This window comes from Macrobrachium rosenbergii, chromosome 53 (assembly GCF_040412425.1).
Source record: "Macrobrachium rosenbergii isolate ZJJX-2024 chromosome 53, ASM4041242v1, whole genome shotgun sequence".
In the NCBI taxonomy this organism is placed as follows: Eukaryota; Metazoa; Arthropoda; class Malacostraca; order Decapoda; family Palaemonidae; genus Macrobrachium; species Macrobrachium rosenbergii.
In genome coordinates this window covers 57795223-57809360 of record NC_089793.1, presented here as the reverse complement: position 1 = coordinate 57809360, position 14138 = coordinate 57795223, and the positions used below count along the sequence as shown (strand labels likewise).

The following is a 14138-nucleotide window of genomic DNA, read 5'->3' as shown; positions in this document are numbered from 1 at the left end:
AGGAGTGTTGACGTCATGTGAATGGAAAAATGGAGAGAAACCCGGAGTTGATGGAATTGCCAATAAGATGCTACGGTACGGAGACTGAAAGGTTGAGTTGTTAGGTATGGTTGACAGGTATGCCTGGATTAAGGCCAGATTCTAAATAAACAGGAGTGGAGAAATGGTTCTCCCAGTGTTCAAAGTTAAAGATAATAAAGGATGCTCTAAGAATTACAGGGAAATGTCAATAAGAAGGAGGCGTGGACAGTGAACAGACATATGATCTAGAATACGAGTTACTAAGTTTCATGATAAAAGTGAGACGTATTTCATAACACATGTTTGTGTAAAAGTGGGTCTGAGACAAAAGTGTATCATGCTTTCATTGTTATTTTACATCTTTTTGGACTGAGTTAGGGGAATAGCAGTAGAAAGAAAATTAACTTATGTGTAAAATTTATTTTTTATATAAAAATAAGTTGCGACTGGAGTGTGGAATAGATGATGTTTGCCGAGTATGCAGGCTGATTTGGAATAATAACAAGAAGGTTTGTAAAAGGAGAAAGTTGGGAGCAATAGTGAGCAATAGTAAGCCTGTGATGGCGGAGGAATACCAGTAAGAGAAAGCAATGAATGGATGGTGGAAGAATGGAAAGGACTGATTTGTAAACGTATATGAGAATATATGACAGAATGCAAGATGAGAATACTGGTGAGCCACAGAACAAGTGAAGCTGGAAAGGTGGCTGAGTGTTAGCAAAAGATTAGGAAGGGTCGTGGAGTTTCTTTACAAGCCAGTACATAAATGTATGGTGGGAATTTTGAGTTATTTCTTGTTTGTTGAACAGACCGCAGACGAAAAAAAGTCTGAAGCTGTTTAGATTAAATATTTGTATGGTATATGGTGATTAGGAAGAGCTGAAAGGGTGAGAAATGTTGAGATGCAAAGGTAAACGGATCCATAAGTGTGCTTTAGGCTGGTTCGGTCATGCTAAAATAAAGAGGATGATAGATGGTAGAAAGAATGTATGTTTCAGATTGATACAATGAAGTAGAAAAAATGGAAAGTGCTAATAGGCTCTAGAGAGAAAGTGTTCTAATATCCAGCAAGTATAAGTGTTTGCAGCATGTTGGTAAATGGCACTGTGTGTGTGTGTGTGTGTGTGTGTGTGTTTGTGTGTGTAGTCTGTTTGAAGTATGCTGATGAATCAACAACGTGGATGCATAAAGCGACCAATATTATTGGATGACCTTCAGTCTTCTACACTGGTAGCTCATCATACTGGAAGTATGCTTCTTCAAAGATTATAATATATATATATATATATATATATATATATATATATATATATATATATATATATATATATATATATATATATATATATATATATATCCCCCAGAACAAACTCTTGCAAACCCAAAATGAGCGGTTTGTTTCAGGCTTGTGATAGTTGCATTTTGAGTTTGTGTTCTACGAATAGCAGAGAACAGTTTGTTTCATGTACTCTGAACGTTTACCCCAAATAACCAAAATAAGTACATTGTATACAGTACACACATTATTAAATAATTTATGCTAAGTAACTTATGAAAAACGCCATCAAATTGCCCTAGAACTACAAGTTTAAAGATAACTGGAAATTTGAATTTGGCGGGCTTCTCCATTATCACAGAACATAGTACATCCGCATGACAAAGTAGTTCTCCCTAGTCATATTATGTAGAAATTGCTTATGGGTGCGTATTTACGTTATCAGTGGAATGCATATCCGTAATCTTTAATAATATGTTGACATATTATTATATTATTGCCAATTTACATGGTAAAGTGCATTGGGATTTGCCTGTCTAGTATTGTTCCGCTTTGTTTACAATATTAACATTTGTATTTTGGCGGCAACGCGACGGTGCAACCGCAGCTGTACTCGTTACCGGCAACGAAAAGGTATATAATTTGATTTTCCTGTCATTAATTGTAGTTTTAATGGCCTTGTCTATGCTGTCCTAAATGAGGTGGAAATGCCAGACAAGAAAAGTGTCGTAGAATTGTCTGAAATATAAGAAATACTACGTAGTTTCCATACTGAAATCTTGTCTCGGTTTAGCCTAAACTACCTACCTATTAGTAGGTATATAGCTATGATACTGCATTGTCTGTACACAAATCAATTAAATAAGAATAATAGGCTAATCGTAACCAAATCTATAATTGTAGGAAAAGCTCCACGGTCGATATTGCTATAATAGAGGTAGCCTAAATCTACCTTAAACTAGAATACCTATCCCCTGTTGTTTCCTGAAAATAGGGCCTAGACACCTACGACTCTAGTAGAAAATGTTTCGTAGATATAGGTACCTATTAATTGACAACAACCATCTGTAAGTGTTGTTAAAACTAACGTAAATATACCACATAGTTAGATAGCCTAACGTAGACATTAGGGTAAAACATCGTCAAATGGTTCATTGTATCGGCAAATGGTCCATTTTTTCACTCGATATTTAATTGGTGGAACAACAATATAATTCAATATTTAAGCATACCATGCAAAAGATTGAAGTTTCGTCAACAAAATGAGATATGAAATGGAATGTTTGTTGACACAAGTGATGATACAAAGTGTGTCAATTGAAGGTAGACTATATTAGTGAATGTATATCTCAATGAACTTTGAAAAATACATGGTTTTTAAAACTTATAAGAGATATTGTGAAGAAACTATGTTTGATTGATCATAATAACCTTCACAAATGTAGGCTATAGGACTATGAAATGTTAAATTTTCATAATCTCACCCCGTCACATTTTACCCTCCCACAATCCCCCCTTTAATGTTAGTACAGTATGTAATAATGGTGACAGATGAGGAGGCCCTCTTCCAGGTACTAAAAACTACCCACACCTAACCTCTAATAATTTAAATTATTACCTGTACCAGTAAGTTATGCAAGATTTATGGCAAAACTTTCAAATCCTTTTCTTCATATTTCCAGGTACAGTTGTTACTGGTACTGAAATTAGATCGAGGTAACAAATTCATCCCATCAAGAAACTAAAGTTATCCCCACTATATACACTATGTTCCGTGTTTAAAATTTTACATTTTGACTCATATCCTGGTACCTACTCTACTATACATAATGTAATGGGATGCCACTTATTTTGCATGCCTTGTATGATACTTTGACAATGAGGGTAAGTTAAGGCAATAAAGATTTTATAAAAATTATTTCATTGAAGAAAGAATAAGGAAACAGAAATTGAGGCAAATATATATAAAAAGAAAGTAGCAGCACACAGGCAATCAGAAAGAAAAAAAACGAGAAGAGGCACGAGCGCTGGCTCTTGCTAGAAGAGTTTTGGGTAAAAGTGAGTTGGAAAGACATAGTTTTTTGCTGTGATGTGGTACCAGATACCACTGGTACTACAGAAAGTAATCCAGGCACAGCTGTGTTAATTTTTAGACAATGGAAAGTATGTACACAAGTATGTACACACTTCAGATGAGGAGGCAGTAGGCCATAGTCACAATTATGATGGTTATTGTTCAGAAGTGAGTGAAGGTGATAGTGAGGTTTTAGATCATCATAATTTACATGTTGAAGCTGATGCTCCTGGTACCCTCTGGGATGATTTAAGATCTGCAGCCGTCAAAACATGCATGACTACAGTGCAGGTAGATGCTGTTCTTAGTACTCTTCACAAACACAGAAACCTATTTGGCATCATCCCTAAATCATATAAATCGCTATGTAAAGTCACATACTCTCCTATAACTCAAGCCCTCAAAAGTAAGTCAGGGCATGATTACTATTATTTTGGGTTAGAGGTCCAGTTGAAGTGTTACTTGAGCTTTATCCAGAAAATGATGTTAAGAAACTGATACCATATCCATCATAATTAACAATGATGGCTTTCCTTATTCAAGAGTAACAACATAAGTTCTTGGCCTATACTAGTTCAGATTGCTAATTTAAGACCAAGGAAGGTATTTCCAGTTGTACTGACTGCTGGATCAGGAAGCCTCACGACTTGGAATATTTGGAAGATTTCATCACAGAAGCCAGGCACTTGATGGAAAATGGATTAGAGTTTCATAACCAGAAGTTCTGCTTAGCTATAACAGCCATTGTATGTGATGCCCCAGCTCGGGCTCATGTAAAGCATGTCAAACAGTTCTCTTCAACGTTTGGGTGCGACCAGTGCGAGAGCATAGGGTTCCATGATGGATACCGAATGACTTGGCCTCGTACTTGGAAGCTACCACTCAGAACTGATGATAGTTTTAGAACTAAATCACAACCAAGTCACCACAAGGCTGATGGAAAGGATAGCCCATTCCTGAGGCTGAAAATAGTCATGATCAGTTCCTTTCCCCCTGATTTCATGCACCACGGGGGAGGATGCATGAAGAAGTTATTGAACTGGAACATTTTTGGCCCAAAGTCAGCAGGAACTGATCAGTTCAAGTGTCGTATGTCTAGTAGAAATGTAGACACTCTTAACAAAAGGATGATACAGTTGAGGGATTTCATTCCAAACTGCTTCAGCCGTAAGCCACGTTCATTTAAAGACTTCTCTTACTTCAAGGCAACTGAAATCCGTCAGTTGCAACTATACACGGCTAAGATTGTATTCAAGAATCTGATGGCCACAGATGAAAGCTACCAGAATCTTGTCACATATAACAGTGTGTGTGCATTGCTTGTAGATGAAAGGACTGCACAACCCTACTCAGAGTACTGCCAGTTGTTAATGAAGAAATTTGTTGATAACTGTCAGGAAATATATGGAAATTCTTTTTTGGTGTATAATGTACACAGTCAGCTACACTTTCCCTCAGTGGCTGAAATGCATGGTAGCATAGATAATGTTAGTGCTTATGCATTTGAAAGCAAACTAGGGGAACTCAAAAAAATGGTGATGTCTAGCCATCGACTGATTATCTCTTTGGTCAAGGGTGTTCAGAGAATGCAAGCAGCTGCTTGTACAATGAAACTGAAAGACATTACGCACAGTATCAGTACAAAATCCCCAAACAACATATATGTTAACATGGAAAAGGGCAAATGCTTACAGGTAATAGATTTCACTGATGGAACAGTGTCATGCATGGAGTATGTTGCATCATTCCCTTTTTATGAAAAACCTTTTGACTCGAGAAAGATTGGTTGTTACCAGGTGCGAAGACAGGATTACCGTTATGTCACAGTGAATACAGCTTACATCATGAAATGCAGGAGAGGAATGAAAATAGACATTGATAAGTTAGAAAACATGAATTTGCCAGAATATGAAAACATTTCCATTATTATGGCAATGCTTCATGACCAGGACAACGGTTTATACTAAGCATAATGGTATCTGTACAGTGCATTAGCTCTAACTAAATAAGGATTTATACTTGTAAAAACTTATCTGAACATATAATATAACTATCGTGCAATGAACTCGTGTAATGTTTATGCAGGAAGGACAGAAGTAAATATAATATAGTAATTAAAGAACTTAGTGTACTGTATACTGTATAAGGCAGTGGTGCTTAACATTTGTGGGCTTTCACCCCCTTAGGTTAATCTTGAATCAGCGGTGGCCCCCTTATCCCCAAAGAGCAAATGTTTCAGTAACCATACCCTATAGGATATGCTGGCTGAAAGCAGCAATTTCTCCATAGATAAACTAGTGTCCTATTTAAAATAAAAGAATCACTCCCACCAAATATAATTCAGTATGGTCTTAATAGTATAGTAATCTGTAGCAATACCAACTAGAAACACATAACCCCAGTGTAACAAAGTTAATTTAACATTTCGTACCAAAGTCATTTTGGCTCCACTTATACTCCTCTCCCTATACTTTTCATCTTTCCCATGTAGAAGTGCATAGCCCACATACCCAGTTTTCTTCTTGATCTTCATTCATTTATTAATTTCCCAGGGAGGCGTGCCCATAGTGTACTAGTAGAGAGCAAGGCATGCAAAAATGAGTGGGGATTTTTTAAAGTACAGGTATTCTACATTTGTAAATTTCTCATTTGTATATTTGTGGGATTACTTTTAAGCTGATTTTACAAGAGAAAAGAGATGTAAGTTTAAACTTAATACTGCCATACTATGTAACCTTTTTTTATGGAGTATGTGACATTTAAACTTGCTATACATATACCAGGTAATGTACATAATACAGTATTTAAAAAAAAGGTACAAATTTCACTCTGGCTCATTTTTATTGATATCATTGTCTTCTCAGCAGATTTGAAATGTCCTCTTCCGAGTCAGAGCTGGAAACTCCTCCAGCAAAGATGTGTTCCTCACAGTCTTCCATCATTAATCGTGTTTCTTCAAGGCAGTCGGAAAAAGCACAAGTAAGTTGTAGAGAGGTGTTATTTCATTCATAGATGTTTTGTAGTCATGCAGAATGTTCAGTGTGTGCATGTATGAAATTCCAGTGGACAGGCAGAGTGCATATACTATGCTGTACAATATTATATCAGTGTACTGTACAGGTACATTGGTATTTCACCTGTGAATTTAAATGTTTTGAGCTGATCCATTCTCACTCCAAAAGGGATGAGATTCAATTGCATCCATAAAGGTAAAAAGAACATTTACATGATTAATTGATTTAGGGTATATAATTATAGTAAGTATACTAAATAGGATATATTAGGTAGTCTACTAATATACAGTCTGTATGTTGTGCACAGAAATGGTGGGCTGTGTTTGACTTCGCAGAAGACCATAGCCTGCTGACAGTTCCTGCGGGCTAGGTCAGGACAATTAAAAGTCAGACAAAACGGGCACAACAAGAGTCAAAACTAAATGTTTTGGCCTAAAAAGGGATCAGCCGATGAATTAAATGTTCAGAAATTAATTAGAGTTTGTTCAGATCCTGATGTTAATAAATGGGATTTATTAGCAGGAGTCTTGAAAGGTTTTTGCAATAGTTTTAGAGACGGTGATGCATACATCACTGAGAAACTTGGTACAGTCAGCACCAGTTCCAGTGCTGTTACTGATTTAGAGGACTTACTCGAAAAAAAAGCTGCTTTAGCTGTAAAAAAAAAAAACAAGTTATAGACCCAGCCCCAGGACATTCAGTGATATCGTCAGCAGATCTCCCACTCCAAATGTAGCCAGGACTCCCACTTCAATGTCCCAGACAGGGCATAACCCCAGCCCCAGTACCTGTACTTCAAACAGTATACTTGGTATGTATCAACAGTAACATATATACAGTATGTAATTGAATTAAAATATCGCCATTTATTTGTATTTTACCAAGTAAAATGGTATATGAGCACTACCATACATTCTTAGTAAAAATTTTTGAAAATACTGCTGTTAACAAGTACAGTTTAGAACATTGCAGGTAATTATACTCTTTTCTTTAATTCTAATTATACTCTTTTCTTTCCTTTTACCAGCCCTTGCACTTGGTGTGGAGTTTGTAACATTTTTAGCAATGTGTGAGTGGTGGTTGAATGAGATAATTATCATATCTTTTCCTAACACCTTGATTTCAATCTGTACTTCCAGATGTGAATGCTGAAAGTGGTGATGAGAGCCAATCTATGCAAGTTACATCTGAGAGGAAAGCTGTTGATGGACGTTACAAGGCTGACCTTAATGGTATTATCATTCTACTTCATTTTCTTTGACAGCATGCATTACTTTACTGTATCTCAGTCAGTCAGCAGCAAAATCTCATCTCCATTTTGGGGTGAGAACGGACCATCTGCTCAGGGGAAAAAACTTTGTGCATGCACTTGACTCACTTTGCTCCTTGTTATAGAATGTTATAATGTAAAACTACCTAATTCACTCCTCGTTAGGGATTATCACACATCTGCAGAATAGAATTAGCTCAGTATTTTTAGCCAAGTTGATTCTGGGGTCTCTGGGCACTGATCATCCTTTATATATACCAAATATAGAAAATTGGACATAATCTTGATTGTATAAGATGTTCCATTTATTAATGAACCTTTTACATTGCTACCATGAGAAACAACACAAAAGATAGGGTCATGGTTAATTACCTTCTTTTTGTGGAGTGAAAAGAATTACGCATACGGTATTTATTTGCACTGATGAGATTTTTTCAGAGATTTGAAAGGAAGGACGGGGACCTCAAAATGAGACCCCAGAATGATCATTGATGCCTTGCCTGATGGCTCATAGTTGCAATACAGCGTGCTTGTTTCTGGTGCCATTCTTGATTAGAATATGGTATATGTGACATACCCCTTAAACTGACAAATCTGAGATGTAGACCCTTCAGTTTAATGCATCTCATAAGTTGCTCTCGATTTCATTAAACTTTTAACTTATTTTATTGAATTGTTTCCAGGAGCTGTTACCCCAAGGCCACAAGGAAGGAGGCTTTATGATGATGTACAGAGTCAGTTGCAACAAGACTAAAGGAGACGAGAGGAAGGAAAACCAAGTTAGCGGAAAAAGAAGGGTGAGACAAAATATAGGATTTATTTTCTTTGTACTGCAGTAAACCTACTCTGTAACAAAAGTCTCTTATCAGCTAGTGTTGGAAGACATTTGTGTTGCACCACTTCGCGGATTGGACAGAGGAGAATGTGTGAATACCGAACTTCAAAATCCTGCTATTGTCTATTGATCATAGATACAAAGTTCTTCACCTTTCCCTATCCCATGCAGCCCAAGGACTGGTACTCAGTCTCTGGTCTGGGCAACAATCTCCTTCCTTGTCTCAATATTTCTCTTCCTCTGATTTTTTCACTGAAGTACAAGTTTTGAGTTCTGGATTGCATAGTAACTTAGTAATCACTAATCAGTTCTGTATGTTGCTAAATGCAGGCCCCACTTTATGGTCAGATCAAGTCTTCAGACTACTTAAAAGAAATATATATGTGCTGTAGTTTATTTTGGTTAGGATACTGGAGACTTTTTTTTTTACATGGCCACCTCCCCAGTTGGAAGCTCCTGGGGCAAGGTGTCACAGATAAGATAAGGTTATTTTGTGGTACCAAAAATATGAATGAAGCATCCAGTGAGGTGAAAAAACATAATTTGTCCAAAGTGGGGTTGCTCTATCTCTACCATATAATTTTTTTACTTATATCAATTAGCATACATAGCATAATTTTGTTACTGCAGGATATTCAAGAGCAAACGCTGCTGCTACACTTGCTTCAAGAACTCAAGAAGGATGTCCAAGAATTGAAAGAGGATGTCCGGCTTATCAAGAATAGGATGGACATGTTGGACCCTAAGTGTGGTGAAAATAAAACTGTGGAAACCACTTTGGAAAACCCCTTCGAGATACTTCGGTCATTTGGCTTCAGAGCCAATTCATTGGAAGAAGTAAGTGAGCTTTTAAATAATGGCAGGATACAAGTACATGCAATATGGTCATTAGTTGCCTAGCACTGAAGAATAAATTACAGTTGGGAATTACCGCCAATTAATAAATAAGGGTACCCAACCTTTCCTGGTTCTAATATAACCTCTGCACAATAATTAATACAAGTCAGATTTTTCCATTTTGTATACTGGTTGTTCAGTATAAGAATATAACTTCTTTTATTTCCAGACAGAAGGCTGAACGTCATCTTGTTTGCAGCAAGATATTGATAAGTAATGTATTTTGTCTCTTAACAATGCTGCTGGTGTTGGTAGTGTATAGCTGATATTATAGTCTAGTCAACCCTTGATTTAACAAACTAATTCGGTGAAAGCCTGTCCATAGGTTGAAAAGCCCTTCTTTTATTGTACAGTTACTGGAGGCATATTTCTGTAGCTATTTGTGTTTTTCACTTTGTGGGAGGTTTTCTGAAATTATGTGGTAATAAACTGAGTAAAATTAAAGTACAGTACCTGCTTGATAAATTTTCCAAGCATTGGGCAAAAAGGGCATGCTGTTTGTAGTTGATGGTATCAATTAAACCTGAAATCCGTTAAATTGAGGGCTGAATGTAATTTATTTGAGAAAAGATGCTTTGCTTACATTTACTATACTGTTGCCTTTTTAAGCTTGACAAACTTGCACTGAGCCACTTGCAGGTGCAGAGGATTAATGAATGAATGAAAACTATGGGATTTAATGGTGGTTTACATAATAGGAATAATAAAATATCCTCACATTTCTAATTACAATCAAATCACAATTTTGGAAGGGATTAAGGTCATTTGTTCTCTGCACCTAAAAGTGACTTTGTGTAAATTTGCCAGCTTCAGAAAAAGTAGACTATAAAAAAGTGAAGACCTTTTTTCTCATCTGTGTTCACATTTTGGTGACTCTGTCCTCACTGTCATCAATATTTTCAGTGCCATAGGCTGCCCCTGCTAATAGATAGCCTGGCAAAAATGCCTCTAGACAGTCAGACTAGAATTCTCGAATAATTATTACCGCTTACGTCTTTCAATGTTGGAAATTTTGTTTAGACATTTTCACATTAACATACGTTTGTTATTAACTTCCATTTTATCCGGGCATCTACATCTACATTGTTTTCATCATATTTGCATATAATTAGTACTGTCACTTCTGTCTGTATGGTAATGAGGTATGTACTACATATACTCACTACTGTATTATAATGCCAAATTTCTCACCTTAATTATCCAGAAAATAACTCTTAATATTGATTTACTTCATAGTACATTCTCATTCATTCCCTGTGCTTGGGTGTTCTGGGTTTTTGTTACAGCTGTGTAAGCCTACAGTAAGGCTTTTTTACTTCCTGAGTTGTATGCATATATTGTCTATGTGTGATTTGGTGACACACATGATATCCAAAATGCAACCATTATGCTTAAGGATTCCTTGTACATTTTTTTTTTATTTTGTAGTGTTTAGCTTCCCTGAGAATGTGTGGCCTCTGCAGTGACAGCAGTGAAAAAATAATACTTCCCACTGATTTCTAAGGTGAATTTAAGTCCATGACATTTGGGTGTTATTGTATGAATAGCGGGTGCATGAGGTTTATGCACGTACACTGTACAGTATGTACGTGGGTCACTTTTTTCATCCGCATGTGTTAGTGTTACTTTTGCTAATGTATTTTAGTTAACTTTGTTTTGGGTATGTTCTTTCCCCAAAAGTATTGCAAAATTTATTTACTGTCATAGATAAGAAAAATGAATGGGCAGGTTGAGCTTACAATAATTGTGTATTAACTCTAGACGGCGGGTCATAAAAGGACACATTTGCCACCCAAGGCAGGTGTTTTTGGCCACCCCATAAATCAATTAAAAACCATTGTTCCCTGTAAATCATGAACAGTGGTCAAGAAAATCATGAACATAGTCAAGTAAAGGTTACGAGGTGAAAAAGAAAAAAATACATATATTATTTACTATATTTTCGAATAAGTTTTTTGCTGGTAACACCTGTTACCACCTGCTTTTTGAGTACACAATGGTACTGGTAGCATTTATTACCACCTGCCTTCTGGGGTTAAACAACGCTGCCACATTCAAACTCTATCTTAAGATAATCTTGGTGTTTTCAGGACAAACCATAATGTGACATTCACCACATCTCTGGATTTTTTGTAAAAACTTCACACAATGTAGGCTTATGTGTACTATGAATTTGTATCAAATTATAATGTTTTAATATTTCTGGTTTTTTAATTAGGGAATGGTTAAAAAGTGCCAATTTTTCCGCACCCACTATTTTAAAATTTAAATATCTTATTTTTAAGTTAGCAAATTTGTGATTAGTGCATTCAGAGGTTAAAAATAGCTCTTTTAATATTATATTAAGCATTTTTTTGGCTACACTAAAAAACAGAAAAGTTACAGAAGCATTTTAGTTCACTTAGCTTACATTGTGTAAAATTTTTAATAGAATTCATAGATGTGATGTCAAATAAAAAAAAATTCTCCTGAAATCACCCCCTTGACATTGTTAAAGGATGTGCAGTGCTTTTCAGGTGATTTTCAATAAGAAATGGGCATGTCTGCAGTTTTTCATTATAAATACAGGAAACAATATTTGAATACTAATAAATATTTGTTTTATCAACAGCAGCTTCTTGAGCAGGAAAAGCAGTTCTCAGAGGAACACCTAGATAGTGAGAAGAACAGAGGCTCCCTTTTAAAAGTCCTCGTAGAATTAGCGCCAAAACCAAAACATGGAAGTAAAATCTCGGCATTGGACATCATTCAGTGTCAATGCAGAGACTTGCTGGCGACTGGCTTTGGCAATATATTTGTGCCACTGGTAGATCGGGGACAAAGATGTCCATGAGCAGCAAGATGCCACAAATAAGGGATATAATTCTCCTTACTGCATGCAAGACACTTTCAATAGATCCAAGAGAGGCAACAAGTGCTCTCTCAGTTTATTTGAAAAACACAAGCACTAGAGCATCATCCAAACAACACAGGGAAAAAAGCTAGGTTAGGTGGGATAATAAGGTCAAATAACAGTGATGAGCATGGAAGAGCTCAACCTCATTCACAGGGAAGACAGGCTGTAATGACTTTCACTCTGGAGGTGCAGATCCTGGTGATAGCTCTGCCAGTGAGGATTCACTGTCTCTACTAGGTCTACAAGAGATATCTGATGACTCGGATACAAACTAAAAATTAGTAAGAAAATCATATTCAACATACGAGTCTGTATCTGAGTGGTCAGATCTATCCTAATTCTAGTAGCTACCTCCTCTATATTTATTTTTCTATGCTATTCATCCTTCCTGGGTAAAAAGCTCATAGACTGCATACCCAATTTTGTTCTTGATATTTATTCATTCAGTTTAAAAGTTAAGGCAGCAGTACTTATGATAGCTACTGTATGAAGCATCTGGAATTAGAAGGATGGATACCGACATATTGTAGCTTTCTAATATGTAAAAACTAATTATAATACATTTAATGCGTTTATGGCTGTACTATAGACAATTGAGTGAGTCATTTTTGTTGGTGCTTTATGGACTGTAAGAATGCCATGAGATTAAATTTTCCTATATAGCCACAGGCTATATAGCCCTTGTGTATAAGTGAAAAATTGAACAGGTTTGCATGTTGTGGTTTTGTACATGTTAGCTTCATCTAATTCTATTAGCATAGTCTGTCATAGAGGCGGCTAAACTTGGCTGACCTTGTTAATACTAAACTCCATAGTTGTTTCTCCACACTCAGGAATGCCATTATTTAATTTATTTTCTTGCTGAGTAATGTGTACATATGGTACTGTGTATGATAAATAATAAAATGAAGATTGTACAGTTTTGAATGGTGATATTAAATGAAATTTTAAGTGTAATGGGGTTTCTTCAACATACAGTTGAAAAGGAATTTACTTTATATGCTATTTATGCCTACAACTTCAAGAAGATTACAGCAGACAAAAAAAATCGTTGTGTAGGTACTTTATTCCATGTTCTTTTCTTATTTCCTTTGGGTACTTTTGCTGTATAATGGAAAGATTATTTTGTTAAATGTAATGTATTATGATTTATAATAAATTGGTTCTTAAAATGCAAGTATATTATTCAACATTTTGAAACATTTAATCTTTGTGTTTGACAGCTTATTCCCAGATGGGTCATCATAACAGTTCACTGATACCAGGCCCTGTTTATTGCTAGGTGAACATGTACAGGCTCAGGGGTGTAAGGTGACTTATACCTAGCCATCTTGCCTTCCTTGGGGATCGAACCCAATGTATATAGGCCTACAGGCTATTAGCAGAAAGGTGCTTTTCAGGTTTTTAAGCTTTCATGAACGTTCATGAAGGTGCTTTTCGGGTTCGTTTTAAGCATTCATGAACGTTCATAAGACCTACTATGAGCTCTTTTTTTGTTTACAAAAATGGGTAGTTTTAGTGTCGTTTTTAGGGCTCATTTTAGGTTCACGAACATAGGTTTGCGCGCCTTGAGGAGACGTTTCACAAACTCTCATAGAACTTCAAGTTTCCGGGTGGGATATATATATATATATATATATATATATATATATATATATATATATATATATATATATATATATATATATATATATATATATATATATATATATATATATATATACAGAGAGAGAGAGAGAGAGAGAGAGAGAGAGAGTAAAAGGCCTGAATGGAGATAATTCATCATTCATCTAGCCAAGGCGCTAATTGTACGAACTCATCTGTAAAAAGATAGGTCTAAAGGGATAAGGTAGCC

General features: G+C 36.0%; 1 protein-coding gene and 1 pseudogene across 3 annotated transcripts; both read left to right on the top strand.

Moving 5' to 3' along the window:
- The window catches only part of LOC136834172 (uncharacterized), a 15830-nt pseudogene extending 10075 nt beyond the window's left edge, over positions 1-5755 (top strand).
- On the top strand, positions 1644-13360 carry LOC136834472 (uncharacterized). 3 transcript variants are annotated; one of them, XM_067097081.1, is made up of 7 exons: positions 1782-1930; positions 6239-6350; positions 6693-7196; positions 7525-7617; positions 8339-8452; positions 9121-9327; positions 9557-11306. In XM_067097081.1, exons 4-7 carry the CDS (start codon positions 7531-7533, stop codon positions 9566-9568), a joined length of 420 nt encoding a protein of 139 aa, XP_066953182.1. In that variant the 5' UTR covers positions 1782-1930; positions 6239-6350; positions 6693-7196; positions 7525-7530; the 3' UTR covers positions 9569-11306. The 3 variants fall into 3 exon arrangements, with proteins under 3 accessions (XP_066953180.1, XP_066953182.1, XP_066953181.1); XM_067097079.1 differs by lacking the exons at positions 8339-8452; positions 9557-11306 and adding an exon at positions 12002-13360 and having other exon boundaries at positions 1644-1930; XM_067097080.1 differs by lacking the exons at positions 8339-8452; positions 9557-11306 and adding an exon at positions 12002-13360 and having other exon boundaries at positions 1859-1930; positions 6236-6350.
- Positions 13361-14138: the final 778 nt, after the last annotated feature.

Excerpts from the sequence above, each read along its gene's own strand:
- LOC136834472 (XM_067097079.1), top strand. The coding sequence starts at position 7,531 with ATGCTGAAAGTGGTGATGAGAGCCAATCTATGCAAGTTACATCTGAGA. Across the intron at positions 7,618-9,120 it reads TTACAAGGCTGACCTTAATG|GATATTCAAGAGCAAACGCT; the intron begins GTATTATCATTC and ends TTGTTACTGCAG. Across the intron at positions 9,328-12,001 it reads GAGCCAATTCATTGGAAGAA|CTTCTTGAGCAGGAAAAGCA; the intron begins GTAAGTGAGCTT and ends TATCAACAGCAG.